Genomic DNA, 19236 nt, shown 5'->3' on the forward strand with positions numbered 1-19236 from the left:
ACGTTAGTTTGCAGGTGCAGCAGGTAATCAGGAAGGCGAATGGAATGTTGGCCTTCATTGCGAGAGGGATGGAGTACAAAAGCAGGGAGGTCCTGCTGCAACTGTATAGGGTATTGGTGAGGCCGCACCTGGAGTACTGCATGCAGTTTTGGTCACCTTACTTAAGGAAGGATATACTAGCTTTGGAGGGGGTACAGAGACGATTCACTCGGCTGATTCCAGAGATGAGGGGGTTACCTTATGATGATAGATTGAGTAGACTGGGTCTTTACTCGTTGGAGGTCATAAGGATGAGGGATGATCTTATAGAAACATTTAAAATCATGAAAGGGATAGACAAGATAGAGGCAGAGAGGTTGTTTCCACTGGTCGGGGAGACTAGAACTAGGGGACGCAGCCTCAAAATACGGGGGAGCCAATTTAAAACCGAGTTGAGAAGGAATTTCTTCTCCCAGAGGGTTGTGAATCTGTGGAATTCTCTGCCCAAGGAAGCAGTTGAATCTAGCTCATTGAATGTATTCAAATCACAGATAGATAGATTTTTAACCAATAAGGGAATTAAGGGTTACGGGGAGTGAGCGGGTAAGTGGAGCTGAGTCCACTGTCAGATCAGCCATGATCTTGTTGAATGGCAGAGCAGGCTCGAGTGGCTAGATGGCCTACTCCTGTTCCTAATTCTTATGTTCTTATGTTCATATTACGTTCCTATGTATATTTGGCTTCACTAATCTTTTTCTCTTCACATATCTATAGAAGCTTTTGCAGTCAGATTTTATGTTCCCTGCAAGCTTACTCTCATTCTATTTTCCACCTCCTAATTAAACCCTTTGTCCTCCTCTGCTGAATTCTAAATTTCTCCCAGTCCTCGAGTTTGCTGTTTTTTCTGGCCAATTTATATGCCCCTTCCTTGGATTTAACACTATCCCTAATTTCCCTTGTGAGCCATGGTTGAGCCACCTTCCCTGTTTTATTTTTATGCCAGACAGGGAGCGGGTGGTGCCAAGGGGCCAACATTCTCTGATGCAGAATTAGGATCTTGGTCCTTGCTCTCATCTGTCCTTCGCAGTGGTGGTGAGGATCCTTGGGGCTGCGCTCGGGAACCACTGAGAGGCCTGTGGCAGCAGTGTTCCTGGCTATCGCATCCAGGGCCTCCATTATCCGCGGAATGTACTCAGTCATGGTGGCCAGCTGTCAGGATATGCTCCCCAATGCTTCGATGAGCTGGTCACCAATGTCTACAGTCCTCCTGGACAACTGTACCATCTCTCCGCTTTCATGTGGCGCTTGTGGAACAGACCTGCCGCTTCCATGAGACTTCCGCGGCGTCGGCACCGTCCTGGGGACAAATGGGGTGCTCTGTGGCAAGGTGCTTGGGGCTGGTACCTCCAGAGTGGAGGCGGGAATGACTGGAGGACTGGAGGACCACTAGATTGCCTTGGGGTGGAATGGCTTCTGGAACGTGGCGATGCAGGTTCCTCAAATTCTGTGCTCTCATCCGTGGAGATCAGATGCAGCGGATTGACGGGCGAGAATCGGAGCTCCTCAGCACCAGATGTAGGATCGTCTGGCGAGTCCGGCCCTGCGCCCCGATCTTCTGGCTTCTGTGGTCTTGCCTTGGGACGCGCTGCTGGCTGAGCTGCAAAACACAAATGAGGTTATTAGAGGAGAAGAGTGTTCTAGGGTCACAAGGTGAGTCCAGTGCTACACACAGCATATGTACGACAAAAGTACCAGTGCTACCAAAATCATCGCAGACATCACATTTCATGACCATCAACACATTTGCATTGCAATGATTTTCATTAGGCCATCATTATTTCTATGACAATTTTAGAAATCATTTATCATATATGTTTGTTCGTATATAAATGGGTGTGGTATCTATTGACTTTACATCACGCAATGGTATAAGCTTTACTCACGTGGCTTCACTTCAGGGTCTGCAGATGCGTCCGTGGCTGTCCGGGGGTGCTTCCCCATGAGTGCGAGCACCCACTCCTCCATGTCAGTGATGTCGCTGGTGACTGGTGGCCCCCCACCCGCTCGTTTCTGCATGGACCTCATCGTCGATAGCTTCTTCTGTAAAAGGATGACATGGCATGAGATCAATGCGTGATATCATTGCTAGGTACTGTTACAGACACTGATACAAGACATAACCGACAGATGTAATCATGATTATTATGAAAATTATCATTCTTTACCTAAAGATGTACACCGTGACCGCAAGCTTTGAGTAAAACATTCCCGGTAAAAGTGAAAGACCTCACATCTGATGATAGTCACTCATGACTGTTACAAATCAAATTATATAAATACATAAGTGTATGTAAATCAATGTAATACTTACTCTTGCGGATCCCACAAGGCCATTCCATCGTTTGCGGCATTTGTTGCCCTCACGAACCTCGTTGGTCGCCGACGAGACTGCCTCTGCTATCTCGGTCCATATCCTCTTGTATGCCTTTGGGGTGGGCTTCCCACGCCCTCCCTCTGTCAAATCATAACTTGACCTCCTGCAGGAGGGTGGCATTTGCCTTGTCAGAGAACCTCTTGACTCTTTTGCGCCCTCCAATGTGCTCCTCTCCACCTCACTGCTCTCTCCAGCGTCAGTCTCCATAGTGTGCTGTGATGCCTCCTCCTCTCTCTCCATTATAAGCTAAATTCGGGCAAATAACTAATTTTTGTTTGCCTACTTGCTGTGAAGCTCTAAAGTCTCCCTCCTTCCTCCCAAAGCAGCCACACCACACCCAGACACGCCTTCAGTCCTTCGGAGCTCCCTCTCTCTCTTCTTCTGTGCATGACATGATGACACTTGACCTCCTGAATCACGGGAATCGAATGTTGCCATGCCATTGCTAAGGACAGCCACACTTTACAGCAGAAGGTCAGTCAGATTTAATGCTACCGGCGTTTCATATCGCTCACAGAAACACCCATTTTCAAAAATGGAGACTAGGTGCTTTGAGAATGGGCGAGAAGCCGGCGATCTGAAAACGCTTTTTTACCGCCCACGCCGGAAATAACGCCCATTTTTGGGGGATAAGCACAAAAGTGGAGGTTCTAGCTCATTGGCATATATAGATGGAGAGAGAGTGGGTAGGGGGAGTCTGGAGTGTTTCACCTTCCGTCTTACTACAGCAATCATCCAATTTTGCTGAGATGATGGAAAGAGGAGTGATACCTCAGCTCTGATGACCATAGAGACAATGATCCACAGGTCTAACAAGTCAAACTCAACCCTGGCATTTTTCAAGCGCAGCAAACGTAGCAGTCAATGCTCAACAATAAACGGTGGAAGTATGAGACAGTTCATTTTGAAGCACACGTAATTTTATACAACATCTCTGGTCTCATGGAGAGTTCAACACCACCGGTGAGATAACATTCATAGATGCCACTGTTAATAACAGCAAGCCCTCTAGGGCCATCAAATGTCAGATTCCTCTTTAAACATTCGTTATCCTCACAATGATACTTTGGGGACTCACCACTTAATATATCCCTCACAAAGCAGTTAAATATTTGCAAAATATGCCTCGGTCCATGATCCGGAATACCGGTATGGTGTCTGCTTCATTCACAATGTATTACAAGATCTCCATGTACAACAGTTAAGATTTAGAGCCAACACTGTCAGTGATTCTCCACCCATAAAGGTCAGTGCATTGCTAAAATAGCTAGCAGCACAAATCTCTTTATGAATACCAATGTCTCATAACACCAACACGAAGCCCAAATGCAAAACATGGAATTGTGAAGGGATAGTTTCACTGAGGATGCATGTGATTTGGGTCTAGACAATAGTCGATTTACAAATGATTCATTTTATCCACTCATGGCTTCACTCAGTAATTGAGTCCTTCACTCATGAAATATTCTCCCTCCCGTCCGCACACGATTAAACATGGTATCCTCTTACCACAATTTTTATCAATAATAATATAACAAACTTTGCCAATTTTTTAGGCTGAAGTAGTGAACTTCATCGATGTGGGTAAAATTATATAGTTGCTGATATAGTCTCAATTACAGGCAGAAACATGGCAATTAACTTAATCAAGTTGCAAGGTGGATTTGAAAGTACCCAAGAGTGCAGGACATGGTCAACTCAAGTTATTTATCCCTTACCAGCCAAAGGAGATTTTACAGTCACTTCTCTTGAGACAATCACTATCACTGGGGGGTAGTGCTGGACAGGCTAATGGGACTCAAGGTAGACAAGTCCCCTGTTCCGGATGAAATACATCCCAGGGTATTAAAAGAGATGGCGGAAGTTATAGCAGATGCATTCGTTATAATCTACCAAAATTCTCTGGACTCTGGGGAGGTACCAGCGGATTGGAAAGCAGCTAATGTAACGCCTCTGTTTAAAAAAGGGGGCAGACAAAAGGCAGGTAACTATAGGCCGGTTAGTTTAACATCTGTAGTGGGGAAATTGCTTGAAGCTATCATTAAGGAAGAAATAGCGGGACATCTAGATAGGAATAGTGCAATCAAGCAGACACAGCATGGATTCATAAAGGGGAAATCATGTTTAACTAATTTACTAGAATTCTTTGAGGATATAACGAGCATGGTGGATAGAGGTGTACCGATGAATGTGGTATATTTAGATTTCCAAAAGGCATTCGATAAGGTGTCACACAAAAGGTTACTGCAGAAGATAAAGGTACGCGGAGTCAGAGGAAATGTATTAACATGGATAGAGAATTGGCTGGCTAACAGAAAGCAGAGAGTCAGGATAAATGGGTCCTTTTCGGGTTGGAAGTCGGTGGTTAGTGGTGTGCCACAGGGATCAGTGCTGGGACCACAACTGTTTACAATATACATAGATGACCTGGAAGAGGGGACAGAGTGTAGTGTAACAAAATTTGCAGATGACACAAAGATTAGTGGGAAAGCGGGTTGTGTAGAGGACACAGAGAGGCTGCAAAGAGATTTAGATCGGTTAAGCGAATGGGCTAAGGTTTGGCAGATCGAATACAATGTCAGAAAATGTGAAGTCATCCACCTTGGGAAAAAAAACAGTAAAAGGGAATATTATTTGAATGAGGAGAAATTACAACATGCTGCGGTGCAGAGGGACCTGGGGGTCCTTGTGCATGAAACTCTTTTTGGGCATGAATCCCAAAAAGTTAGTTTGCAGGTGCAGCAGGTAATCAGGAAGGCGAATGGAATGTTGGCCTTCATTGCGAGAGGGCTGGAGTACAAAAGCAGGGAGGTCCTGCTGCAACTGTATAGGGTATTAGTGAGGCCGCACCTGGAGTACTGCGTGCAGTTTTGGTCACCTTACTTAAGAAAGGATATACTAGCTTTGGAGGGGGTACAGAGACAATTCACTAGGCTGATTCCGGAGATGAGAGGGTTACCTTATGATGATAGATTGAGTAGACTGGGTCTTTACTCATTGGAGTTCAGAAGGATGAGGGGTGATCTTATAGAAACATTTAAAATAATGAAAGGGATAGATAAGATAGAGGCAGAGAGGTTGTTTCCACTGGTAGGGGAGACTAGAACTAGGGGGCACAGCCTCAAAATACGGGGGAGCCAATTTAAAACCGAGTTGAGAAGGAATTTCTTCTCCCAGAGGGTTGTAAATCTGTGGAATTCTCTGCCCAAGGAAGCAGTTGAGGCTAGCTCATTGAATGCATTCAAGTCACAGATAGATAGATTTTTAACCAATAAGGGAATTAAGGGTTATGGGGAGCGGGCGGGTAAGTGGAGCTGAGTCCACGGCCAGATCAGCCATGATCTTGTTGAATGGCGGAGCAGGCTCGAGGGGCTAGATGGCCTACTCCTGTTCCTAATTCTTATGTTCTTATGTTCTTATGTTCTTATGTTCTTATGTTCTTATGTTCACAGTGTAAGGCTTTCAGTAAGTCCTTCTTAATAAGGATCACATTTTCTGTTAAGTAAGGGTTTTAGATTGTAACAAATACCAATCATCTTAACCACTGAGATCTGTCACCAGCTCTTAACGTATGAAAACTAGAAAAGTTGAGTTTATTATGGTCACTAAAATGAATCTAATGAGCCAGATTTTTTTCTTCATGATAATTTGCAAAGAGGTAACAGCAGTTTTTAACAATTAATTTCTTTTCCACTTTTGCTTACAGACACACCTTAAACGTGTACAAAAGATTTAATGCTTTCTGTTCGGAGTGGAAACCAGTTTGCAGTGAAGACTCAAAGGTGTTAGGGCTTCTGTTGCTTACAATTTTTATAAATAACTTAGAGGACAGAATATTAATCAAGGTGTTTTAAATTAACGAACTATACTAAATTCCAGGCAGTAGCCAATAATGCGAACCAGTGTGCAATAATCCAATGGGATCTGGATGGGCCAGGTCAATGGGGAGGTGACAGATGCTGTTCAATTCAGTATATCGCCATTAGATTAGGCAGAAGAATCAAGAATGTGGAGTACGTATTAAATGGTAACACGTTTGAGATAAAAGGTCAGGAAGGAGATCTGAGGGTTTAGGTGGATGGGCCATTAAAACCATTAGCACAATGTTTGCAGGCATCAGGAAAGCTGCTGCCCATTTCCTTCCAAGTGAGAATAGTTAAAATCAACCATCTAGTAACCAGTAACCTGCTCCTGACACTCAATTTGGGTTCTGCCACAAGCACACAACTCCAAACTTTGGCACAGCCATGATCCTGGCATAGACACAAGAACTGAATACTAGAGGTGACGGGGCAGTAACTGACCTTGGCAATAAGATATCATTTGACTGACGATGAGATCAAAGAGCCCTAGCAAAACTGAGGTCAATAGAAATCACCTGACACAAAGGAAGATGGTCACAGTTGCCCTGAAACATTGTTCCTCAGGGCAGTGTCCTAGGTCCACCATCTTCAGTTGCATCATTCATGACCTTTCCTCCATCAAGAGGTTGTTCATTGACAATTCTAGTAGTGTTCAGCTCCAATCACAACTCCTCCGATAATGAAGCAACCCAACCTGACCTACACTATGACCTGAACGATATTCTAGCTTGGGTTGACAAGTGACAGGTAACATTCGTGCCACATAAGGCCACATAAGGACCATCTCCCACAAGAAACGGCTCAACCACCTCCCCCAGGCTTTCAAAGGCACCACCATCATCAAGTACCCACCATGAACCTCCAAAGAGTCAACATTGACGGGCTTAACTTGGCCAGCAATATCAACACAGTGGCTATATCAGCAGGGTAGATACTGGATAATCTGCAATGAGTGGTTCAACTCCTGACCCCTCAAAGACTCTCCACCATCTACAAGACAATGTGCAGCAACTTCATGCTAGATAGGCAATGAGCAGGAATCATGCAAACACAGGAACATTTAAATTCATAAGAACATAAGAAATAGGAGCAGGAGGAAGCCATACGGCCCCTCGAGCCTGCTCCGCCATTCAATAAGATCATGGCTGATCATCAACCACAACTCCACTTTCCCGCCCGATCTCCATATCGCTTGATTCCCTTAGAGTCCAAATATCTTATTTAGCTCAGCCTTGAATATACTCAACGATTCAGCATCCACAGCCCTTTGGAGTAGAGAATTCCAAAGATTCACAACCCCGAGTGAAGAAATTCCTCCTCATCTCGGTCTTAAATGACCTGCCCCTTATCCTGAGACTGCGCCCCCTAGTTGTAGACACTCCATCCAGGGGAAACAAATTCTCAGTGTCTACCCTGTCAATCCCCTTCAGAATCTTGTATGTTTCGATGAGATCGCCTCTCATTCTTCTAAACTCCAGAGAGTATAGTCCCATTCTACACAATCTCTCATCATAGGACAGCCCTCTCATCCCAGGGATCAGTCTAGTGAATGTATTCCTGGCCAATATCACCCAGTTGCCATTAGTGGAGAATGCTTTCCACCAACAGCAGATCTAAATCAGTGGAAACGGCTTGTTGTGCCAAACAGATTTTACGACAATTTACCTGTGCATTTCTTGACCTTGCTATTTCTTTTCCCATGCCAGCTTAATTTACAGTTGAAGTTGTCCTCCCAGAACTCTGCAAACCAGACATTTCTTCTGTTGTTCTCCAGTGTACGGCTTCTGAAGTATCGATCAAATCCTGGGGGAAGAAACCAAATGGTCAGCTATCTCAAACCGTAGACAACGCATGAAACTTTTTGAACCATCAGGAATGCACGACGTTAGTAGATAAAATGACGGTGCTGACTGCACTGGCACTTCTTTCCCTTCTGGGGGATTTTTACTTGACAGATTTATTTTTTTAAAGGTCCTAAAATTTACAACGCTGGCAGTGCAGCTGACTCGGATGAGAAAATACAGGAAAACTTATCACTACTGTCCTAGGCTTTGACAGTCTGCAGTGTAAATAAATTAATGTGGTCTGTAGCCAATTTCCCTTAACACTGATCTTTTCACCTTTGGGGGGAAATATTACAGAGTTTGGCACTTTCTGCTGAGCCTGGTCACAAGTCATGAATTTCAATCAGAACACAGGAAAATAAGCGCTGAAGGTGGTTCTGTGAGGAGCCAGTGTCTTAGGTGATCCTACCTTCAATTGAGGCTCTCTTGGGGAGGATAGTGACAGCCCCTTCAGCAACCTCTTCTTGCTGGTGTACCGGTGCGACCTTTGAACCCCAGCTATCGGAGCCGACCCAGAGGAAGTGCTTTGTCTGATTAGATCTTTTGGCGGCCTCCAGTAAACGGCTGTGGAAAAGAGGAGGGAGGGAGGTGGGGTAAACCATGATACTGTGCATTGTGCTCCGAAATAATACTCTTTTCTGCTCATTCTCTCCTCCCCCCAACATTAAAAGGGCAACCCATTTAGCCAATCACTTTGACAGCCCAATACATTAAAAAAAACAGCAAAGCCACCTGTTTGGAGACTGCAGGAAGTGGCCATCTAATCTGATCTAAATCATTCCATCTGTCGTGTTCACTTTGTCACTTTCTCCCACATCGGCAGTTAGTTTCTGATCTATTGCATTTGCAGGCTTCGGAAAACCAGCTCTATTTCCCAAAGGATCGAGGCTGAAGCCTGAAGTGTAATTGCATTAGAATTCCCTGAGCACCTCAGAGGAATTCGTGGCGATTACAAATCACTTTTTGAACAGCTTTATTTATTTGCAATATTTCTGTGATCTGAACTCTGGCCGAAATCTTTAGCCGTCTCTTTATCAAAAAAGAAACTGGCATCAATTGGATTAGACTTTGGTTTCCAGGGCGCCTGAACTAAACACAATCAATACGGCTTCAACTTAAAAAAAGAACAATGCGCACCTGATGTCGTCTTCGTTTGCGAATATAATTACACCACGAGCATTGGGGGTTTCCAGCAAGCGTCTGATGATCTTGTCAAATTCTCCCGGTCTTGGCTCTCGAGGGATTTTCAGTGACTGCGCAATGCAAACCCTACCTAGGGAAAAAATATTGCCACGTTATTACCTAAACAGTCAAATGTAGCTGCAATAGTTGATCACATGTATTAACACGTTGGTGGAATGTGTGCCCGCTGAACCATCTGGGTCAATTTTTAATTCAATGGAACTGAATATCAGACACTGCATATAACGGGAGGTAGATTCGATATCGCCCGCTTTGCACCCCCGCCCGAAATACATTTCTAGGCCTATTTGTTTTTAGATGTTGGTTGAGGGATAAATATTGGCAAGATACCAGGGAGAACTCCCCTGCTCTTCTTTGAAATAGTGCTCTGGGATCTTTTCGTTCACCTGAGAGGGCAGCCTGGGCCTCGGTTTAACATCCCATCCGAAAGACGGCACCTCCGACAGTGCAACACCCGCTTTGTACTGCGCTGAAGTATCAGCCAGGATTATGCAATCAAATCGCTGGAGAACCCACAACCATCAGACACAGGGGTGAGAGTACTACCAACTGAGCCATGGATGCCCTGCATCCTTACCACTGCCCAGCGACCAGTACATGTAGGGCACTGTTCTGGTAAGGGATTTACCTCACTGGGAACTGTGAAGAAGAGCAAACCCCATTGTCTCAGTGTGTCTTTTCCAAGCTTAATATGCTTATTTCTTTGCAATCTCCCTTAGAATGATTGACTAATTGGGGTCACATATGAGAGTAATTTTTGTAAAATGGATTTATATACTGATTCAAAACTCATTATGCAATCATCTAACGACTCTCGATAATTAAACTTTCCTTGGCTGAGTCTGTACCATCTACCCAATCTTTCCTTTCGCAGACTACAGATTCAATTAATTAAACATTGATTATAAGATATTGTGTTTACAAGCACAAGATTACATTGGCGTTGCAATGGCTATAAGGTGTTAGCACTAGTGTTGTTACGGGTTTCGGCCTCAGTAATGAATTGCTTATGATTGCTTTCATCTCAGCCGAGTGAGCTTTTACCGTTTTGTTGGGGTGGGAGGGGGAACTGACATTATATTTATCTTATTCACACCAAATACTCCTCCTGCAACAACCTAGCCACTAATCTGTTCTGCTTCTCTAAGTTCATCATCATCTAAGTTCTTCAGAATCGAGGAAGACTTGCTTCCACTCTAAAAATGAGTCCTTAGGTAGCTGAACAGTCCAATACGAGAACCACAGTCCCTGTCACAGGTGGGACAGATAGTCGTTGAGGGTAAGGGAGGGTGGGACAGGTTTCCCGCACGCTCGTTCTGCTGCTGTGCTTGGTTTCTGCATGCTCTCAGCGACGAGACTCGAGGTGCTCGGTGCCCTCCCGGATGCACTTCCTCCACTTAGGGCGGTCTTTGGCTAGGGACTCCCAGGTGTCAGTGGGGATGTTGCACTTTATCACGGAGGCTTTGAGGGTGTCCTTGTAACGTTTCCTCTGCTCACCTTTGGCTCTAAGTTACAGATCAGTTAGCAGCCTGTTTACTTGTCTCCTTAATTAATAACTAGTGTAAAAAAGCTAGGGTAGAATTTCCCTGGGGATTCTCCGAATCTTGCACTCTAACTTTTCGGGAAGACCAGTGTAAACCGCTGAAGATTGGGAGAGCTACCCTGTGAGCTCTGAAGATAAGTAGCAGAATGGAACATAAAGCTTTAAAAAATATCGCTTGGGCACCATAGACAAGTTATTTTGTGGAGAGAAGAAATATTTGTACTGGAATGACCAAAGCCACAAGCTCTGTCTCTGTCGACTCCATCCCCCTTCCCGGCCTTTGTCTCTGGCTGAACTAGACTGTTCACAATCTAGGCATCCGAATTAACCCTGAACTGAGCTTCCAACCTCATATCCTGTCAGTCAAAAAGACCGCCTACTTCCACCATTGCATCGTCCAGCTCTGCCCCTGTTTCAGTCCATCTGCCACTGAAACCCTTATCCATGCTTTTGCCACCTCTAAATTTGATTCCTCCAATGCGCAGTTGGCCAGCCTCCCAGCCTCCACTATCTGTAGGCTACAGCTTATCCAAAACTACACTGTCTATATCTGTAATATATGCACCTGTGAGAGTTGTTGCAACCTGGGAGGCGTCCGGACCGCCATGCGGGAGCTGCCTTTCTTTTACCAGGAACTCATCAGCGTCTGGAACAAAGTCGCCAGCAAGTGCAGTTCTACCCCATCTGGAGTGGCGGCTGTCCTTCGGGAGCCACTGCTCAGGAATCCGTACCTCCACGAGCGCAGTTTTAGGTGGCAGGCAGACGGGAGGGTTGTGTTTGGCAAGGTGACCAGGGTCAGGGACCTACTGGATGGCAGAGGAGCAGGCTGCCTGGCGCCTGAAGAGCTGGCACGGCACCTATCCTGGGCCGACGACTGGCTCGCAGCCAATGCCATCGAGTTGCTAAAAATGGCACTGGGCCCTGACTCCACATGGTGTGTCGAGGAGGCTCAAGCACGTGGGGCGATCCCATCTGAACTGACCCCCGTCCGGACGGAATTCCTCATCGGCGCCAAGCCCCAAAACCTCCCTCGGGAGCCAGCGCCTCACAACTTGAGCCTCCTCTGGGAAATCCCCTCTGTGCCTTTCAGTTCTGCAGCGAGGGGATTTCTGTACGGGCTGCTCTTGCACACTTTCTACTTTGCCATCCGGACACGCCATGATGCACCATCTTGCCATCCGGAAGAGGTGGGGGTCCCCAATGGAGTCCTCCCTCTATTTATTGGTGACTTGGCCTGGAGGGTGTTGCATGGAGCAGTCCCGTGCAATCGTTTTTTTAAGTTGGTTCACGGACTCCCAGGCCGCTTGCAATTTCTGCGGTCTAGATGAGTCCGTGTTCCATGTGTTTGTCGAATGTGTGAGGTTGCAGTCCCTCTTTCAATATTTGAAGGAGCTGTTCCTCAAATTCTGGTTGCACTTCAGTCCCACGCTCCTGATCTTTGGGCACCCTGTGCGGAGGGGAGTGGGCAGGTCAGAAGACCTGCTCGTAGGACTGCTTCTGGGCACGGCCAAGGGCCATCAACCGGTCCAGGCAGCGGGCGGTCAAGGGGTCGTTCAACCCAACTGCCCACCTCTCTTCCGCGGGTACATTCAAGTCAGGGTGTCCCTGGAGATGGAGCATATGGTGTCCACCGGTACGCTCACTGTCTTCCACGCGAGGTTGGCACCGGAGGGACTAGAGTGCATCATCACCCCTGGCAACCAAATTTGAATTTGACCCATTATTGTTTAAAAAGTTTTATTGGTTAATTTGTCGCTTTTAGTGCCCCTTTCCCTTTAATAAGGGGACACTTGATTATTGTTTTACAAAATAGTTGTAGAGCTGTTGCAACCTGGGAGGAGCCGGGCCGCCATGCGGGGGCTGCTTGTCTTTTACCAGGAACTCATCAGGATCTGGAACAAAGTCACCACCAAGTGCAGTTCTCTCCTGTCTGAAGTGGCGGCTGTCCTTCAGGAGCCACTGTTCAGGAATCCGTACCCCGACGACCGCAGTTTTAGATGGAAAGGTGACCAGGATCATGGACCTACTGAATGGCGGAGGAGCGGGCTGGATGGCGCCAGAAGGGCTGGCACGGCACCTATCCTGGGCCAACGACCGGCTCACGGCCAATGCCAACAAGTCGCTAAAAATGGCACTGGGCCCTGACTCCACTTGGTGTGTCGAGGAGGCTCAAGCACGTGGGGCGATCCCGTCCGAACTGACACCTGTCTGGACGGAATTCCTCATCGGCGCCAAGCCCTGAAACCTCCCTTGAGAGCCGGCGCCTCATAACATGAGCCACCTCCGGGAAATCTCCTTGCCTTTCAGTTCTGCACAGAGGGGATTTCTGTACAGGGTGCTCTTGCACACCCTCCATTTTGCCATCCTCGTCTGTCATCCGGACACGCCATGGCGCACCATCTTGCTGTCCGGAGGAGGCGGGGCTCCCCAATGAAGTGCTCTCTATGTGGGCGTCCTTCCTTTATTTATTGGGGACTTGGCCTAGAGGGTGTTGCACGGAGCAGTCCCGTGCAGTAGGTTTTTAAACTGGTTCACAGAGTCCCAGGCCACATGTAATTTCTGCGGTATGGAGGAGTCCGTGTTCCATGTTTATATTGCATGTGCGAGGTTGCAGCCCTTCTTCCATTATTTGAATGGGCTGCTCTTCAAATTTTGGCTGCACTTCAATCCCACGCTCCTGATCTTCGGGCACCCTGTGCAGAAGGGAGCGGGCAAGTTGGAAGGCCTCCTCGTGGAACTGCTCCTGGCCTGGTCAAGGTAGCCATCGGACCCGTCCAGGCAGCAAGCGGTCGATTGGGGCGTTCAGCCTGATTGCCTGCCTCTCTTCCGCAGTTACGTTCAAGCCAGGGTGTCCCTGGAGATGGAGCACGCGGTGTCCACCTGTACGCTCGTGACCTTCCACGAGAGATGGGCACCGGAGGGACTGGAGTGCATCTTCACCCCCGGCAACCAAGTTTTAATTTGATCGTTTAATGTTCAAAGTTTGTTAATTTGTCAGTTATAGTGCTTCTTTTAAGGGGGGCACTTGATTTATAGTCTAATTAAAATAGTTGTGGAGCTGCTGCATTGTGAGTGGCTTAGCCAGTCATGTGATGTTCACAAGACTTAATAAAACCCCAGCCTGTTGGGTCTAGGTCATCCATGATGAGGTATGCAGTTGTGAGAAGGAGGTAATTATAATAATTACAGTAAAAATAAATGTTAAACCTTTATTAATAAACCAATGAGTTTGTAATAGCAATGTGTTGCTATGAATTCTTAAGTAAAGATCCCATGAAGCAAATAGATTACAATATCCTAAAGTCCTGCTCCCCGTCACTCCTACACTGGGTGTTGGCTGCCCAACACCACCATTTTAAAGTTCTCAATCTTTTGTTTAATTCCCTCCATGGCCTCACACCTCACTATTTTTTATCATCATCTCGCATACTACAAATCTTCTGTTTCCCTGACTCCGGACTCCTGTTCATCCCACTTTGTTCCAACATTGAAGGCAGTGCTTTCAACTGTCTGGGCCCTATGTCCTGCTCTCCCTCTCTGCACCACTTTCTCCTGCATAATGAGCCTCCTTAAAACTCATCCCTTTGAACCAGCTTTAGGTCACCCCATCTAATATCTCTTTTTTGGGCTCAGAATCCATTTTCTTTCCCTCTGTGAAATTCTATGTCTAAGGTGCTATATAAATGCAAGTTGCTGATGTCCTCATCATCTTAGTAGGCCTCTTTGGCCTGTACTACCCACAGATTGCAGCGGATAGAATGCCAAACCTGCTCCCAGGCCTCTTGATATCATTCTGTGTCAGGCAGCATGTGACGCCAGCCCTGTGATAAATCTCTCCTCTGATTTTCCCCCAGTTTCCCCCTTTCTACCCAAGCCTGCCACATCAGGCCTCCCTCTGCAAATAACACCTTTCTCCATTTAAGTATAAGAATTGAACACAGGAAAAAGTGAATGTGTGGTACAGCAGTGCTTACATCAGCATCAATCGCAGGTGGTGTTTGGGTGCAGATGACAGGCTAAAAAGGGGCAAAGATACTTGAACTCCCTTGACTAGCAAGAGACAACCATCTCAGACAATAAATGTACATGTTGGATCGTCTGACCTCCAGTACATCAAAAGACAATTCAAATGCTTTTGATCAATGCCTTTGACTCCCTGTGTGCTGATACAATAACACAGCAGGAGGATCACATGTAGAGAAGAAATGAACAGCAGTAGTCTGCCAGCAGTGAAGGTCAAACTCCTTGAATTGGATCGCACTCGCTGAGTGCAATAATGAAAAAGCAGACGGGAGCCAATGTCAAATGTTCAGAGTGCTGCCATTTACAAGCCCATTAATAAAATTAGAATGTTTTTGGAGGAAAAATAAAATTTTCAACAGGGAGCTCACTGGGCACCTCTTTGTCTCAGGTAGCAAACCAAAGGTCCCCACCTGCAGACCAGCATGGAGGTCACCTCCAGGGAGCCAGACTCCAGGGGCATGCAGCCAGGGGCAGGGGGAGTGTCGGGGTCAAATGGAAGTCTTGCCTCGCTGTCGAGGCATCTCGAACAAGGGGCTGGTAGAAAGTGGTTCTACACTTCTACACTGTACAGAGTGGTTTTCAATAAACTTTTCATACAACAGTACAATGCACTTCAGAGTTGATATATAAAATCCAATTAATACAATTTGACATCATTATTCGCCACAGGCACTTTTCATGCTGACATATCAATATCATCATTGGCTTAAGTTTCATTACTGGCCACTTCTGATGTACAATGTAAAGCTCTAATGAAGACTAGAAAGAGATAGATTGTATTATTGCCCTGTATTCAGCACTATGCTATCACGAAATCCAAATAACAGACCAGCAAAAGCGATGACATTGTACAGTGTTATACTTTTATAAATCTGTTCTATCCGTAGGCATTTTTATATTCGAAACAATGCAGTTTATGGCAAACATTCAGATTTACTGTCACCGCCCACATTCGTAAATGGAAACAACACGCCCTTCATTGTTCCCACGTAAATGGAGACTGAGAATTAGCTGCTGTTGGGCCTCCATTTAAAAGTAACGGTGCAGAGCTGGATTGGCTTGCTTTTAGCAGGAAGTTGTTTGGCGTAGTGGCTCAAGGTTGGGGGCGGGGAGGTGGGCGACGGCGAGGAGGGTGGAGAAGTAATGCATGGGTGTCAGGGGTTTCAATATAACTGACATTCCCTGAAACATAGGAACAGGAGAAGGTCATTCAGCCCCTCGAGCCTACTCTGCCATTCAATTAGATCATGCCTGATCTGTACTTCAACTCCATTTACCCACCTGAGCTCGATATCCCTTGATACCCTTACCTAACAGGTAAATATTGATCTCAGTCTTGAAAGCTCCAATTATCGCCCAGCACCACAATATTTTGGGAGAGAGAATTTTAGTTTTCTACTAGCCTTAGTATGAAAAGTACCTCCTGAGTTCCCTGCTAAATGGCCCAGCTCTAACTTTAAGTTTATGTTCTTGATTCCCCATTAGAGGGAATAGTTTCCCTGTACCTACCCTATCGGATCCGTTTAACATTTTAAACACTGGGGCCCCTTAGCAAGTATAACGTTGTTATCCCCAGTTCCATGCCAACAAAGCACGGCCCAAATTTTTCGTTAATAACATAGCGAGGGCTATCAGCGCTCACTGTTATTAAGGAGTAAATAAGACGGCAACTTCCGTCATCCGTACATGTGCAGTTAAACGTGAAAATCAGGAAGGAGTTGTCTGAGTTGCCCTGCTCGTCCACAAGCTTCACTACACTGGTACCTCGCCAAGAGAAATGGCAATAAATGCATGCAATGGCGTGAAGTTGCTGTATTTGCCCACTAGATACCCACTAAACACGACAGAAAAAGTTAGGGCTTGTCGATTCAAGCGCAAGTGAATTTTTAAATCTTACTACCAAACAACGACCCTGGAGGCTCGTTCCTTGAAATTTTATTTAGCGTTTCAGATTTTTTTTTTAAACTAAAAAAAATGTTTTGCTTTTTCTTTCTGTCTCTTTTATCTCACTCTTTTCATCCCATAGTGCTGTCCCTTTCTTTATTTTGCTTTCTGTACCTGATTCGACATTAAATTATTCTAACTTACACTTGTTGCTTTAGACTCTGCGGCCCCGATCGTGACTGGGGCGGGGTTTCCGAACAGCGAGCGGTGTTGTGGTCAGCACGCTGTGACGTTTTCATTCCACGGCGCGAGGCATTTATTTCCAGCAGGTTCCCTATCTGGAAGCCTGCCTGATTAACAGACTTGGCTCCCTGTCGGGTGGGGAACGCTCCAGAGGCAGCAGGCCAGGAGCTGGTACGGAGGGAGCCTGCTGCTAGTGATAACGTGCGGGGGGAGGAGGAGTGGTCTGACACTTGGGGGGAGGCAATCAGCGGGGTCCGATTGTAAGGAGGGAGGGGGGTGTAGTGGGGAGGAACTCGATCTTGTATAGGGTGGTGGGGGGTGGATCGTACATGTTCCACACAGCTATGCTCGCCTCCCTTTAGCTTCCAGTTTCCCAAGGCCCGGGGGACCCGGCCAGCCAGGCTTTTATTTCCAGCAGGTTCTGGATTGTCGGCTTTGCTCATTTCAGGGCGGTAATGGTGGCAGGGCGGTAAGGTTTGCACCTGGGAAATGTTTGCGCCTCAGTCAGCAAAATTGGGCAGCTGGGTCCTGAGTGTGGGGCAGAGCGCTAAAGGAGGCGTTGCACACCTCTCTAAGGGCAGTAGGCCGGCTTAGCATAGGAAAATTACGAGCTAAACAGCTGACCTCGGAGCGCTCTAAGAGAGGCCTGGAGAGATTTAAAAAAGCCTGAAAAAAAAACCCACCAAAAACATTCCCAATAAATAACACACACCACAACATAAATCGCAAAAATATAAAATAAAATACAATTATACTTACCTGAGGTCGACATTATTTACCTCTCTGCGGCCGCTACAGCTCGGACCGCTAGTGTTCCCAGCAGGGCGCTCTATGAAGCACTACGGATTGGGCGGGAGTCAAAAATCGAGATGGTGTCGCAACCAGGAGCGTTGCACACCAGCTCGCCTCTTCCAGGCCGTAATGCACTGTGCCCGGCCGAAACTGGCCCCGAAAACCCCTGGGGGGCGCTGGAAGCTGGCCACCCGCCCGGAAGAAATTACCGTTGCTATTGCCGCCCCTCTGGGGCGACGAGCCGAAAATCCAGCCCAAAAAGTCTGATACACACTGCCTCATTATAATATTGAAATGACCAATTTGCCTCCTATGAGTGGCTTGGTTGCCTGCCCCGCCGTCTTGCCTCCACTAAAACCACAAGTGGGTAAGATGGAAGCGGGTTGAGGTCGGGTTTGAGATTTTTTAAATGTTCACAACGCACCCGACCTAAATCCACCCATTTGTGGGGGTTAAAATTATCCCCTGCGTGGCTCAGTGAGAATTCTTTCATCTTATTGGTTGAGGAGACACGCTGTTGCTTTCCGTGCTCACACACACACCACAGATCCCCTGTAGCAGGCGCCGAATTAAAAAGGATCTTGAGTCACCGTAAGTTGCTGCTCAAAAGCCCATGAAAAGTCTGTGAGCATAGTGAACTGCGAGTGCCATTCCTTCGCCATTGACCGAACATCTGAGCCCACATGTTTTTTTGTTGCTTCTTGTGGTAATGTAACACCCACTGCTTGTACTCTACCTTCAATAGGACTGATTTTGTGGAGTGGAAACAGCCATTTGCAGAGGCAGTCTTGTGCAGCTTGAATTAACAGTAGGTTTCAACCCAGCAGGTTACATAAAACTTAAAATAGAGTTATTCTGTTTGATGAGTTAAGTCAAATGGATAAAGAATTGCAAACCAAGCAATTTTATTTTAATTAAATGTATTATACTATTTTATATGAGAAACCATTTTCATTATTCATTTCTATACATTTCTTCCACAGTAGGAATCCTTGAAGTGTGAGAAGTTTTCACCAACTACTCTCAACTTAATGCACAAATTAACCTAAATCTTAAGGAATGGAATGCTTTACAATTAATATGAACATTTTACTATATCCTTTAATGTCTTCTCTACTATTGTGCAACATTGATAGAACTCTCTCTTACATCTTTACCTCCTTCTTTTGAACTATGCATCTGCTCAGCTTTTTTGATTTAAACCTTTTTTATTACTTCTGCTGCAAGGCAGATGGAACTCTGGCCATCTGTCTTCCGACACTATGACTTATGACATCTTGGGAAGATAAATCAAACTTGAACTATGTTCAAAGTCTCAATGCCTCAGACAAGGTTAACATCCAAGAGCATCATCATGTTGTGGGTAGGATTATCTCACTCAAATGTTATTTTTCAGGTATTTGCAAAGAAGTATTCACAAAAGTGATA

At 46.1% G+C, this 19236-nt stretch overlaps 1 protein-coding gene across 2 annotated transcripts in view; it reads right to left on the minus strand.

Moving 5' to 3' along the window:
• The window catches only part of LOC139280850 (metabotropic glutamate receptor 8), a 275813-nt gene that overhangs the window by 188372 nt on the left and 68205 nt on the right, over positions 1 to 19236 (minus strand). Inside the window, exons 1-4 of one of the 2 annotated variants that reach the window (XM_070900599.1) lie at positions 16978 to 17139; positions 9258 to 9389; positions 8530 to 8684; positions 7942 to 8079 (exon numbers count right to left, since the gene is read on the minus strand). In XM_070900599.1, the coding sequence (XP_070756700.1) occupies positions 7942 to 8079; positions 8530 to 8684; positions 9258 to 9389; positions 16978 to 17072 (520 nt within the window). In that variant the 5' untranslated portion in view covers positions 17073 to 17139. Of the gene's footprint in view, positions 1 to 7941; positions 8080 to 8529; positions 8685 to 9257; positions 9394 to 16977; positions 17140 to 19236 lie in introns of those variants that run through there. The other variant, XM_070900600.1, reaches the window with a different exon arrangement.

This window comes from Pristiophorus japonicus, chromosome 15 (genome assembly GCF_044704955.1).
Source record: "Pristiophorus japonicus isolate sPriJap1 chromosome 15, sPriJap1.hap1, whole genome shotgun sequence".
Lineage (NCBI taxonomy): Eukaryota > Metazoa > Chordata > Chondrichthyes > Pristiophoridae > Pristiophorus > Pristiophorus japonicus.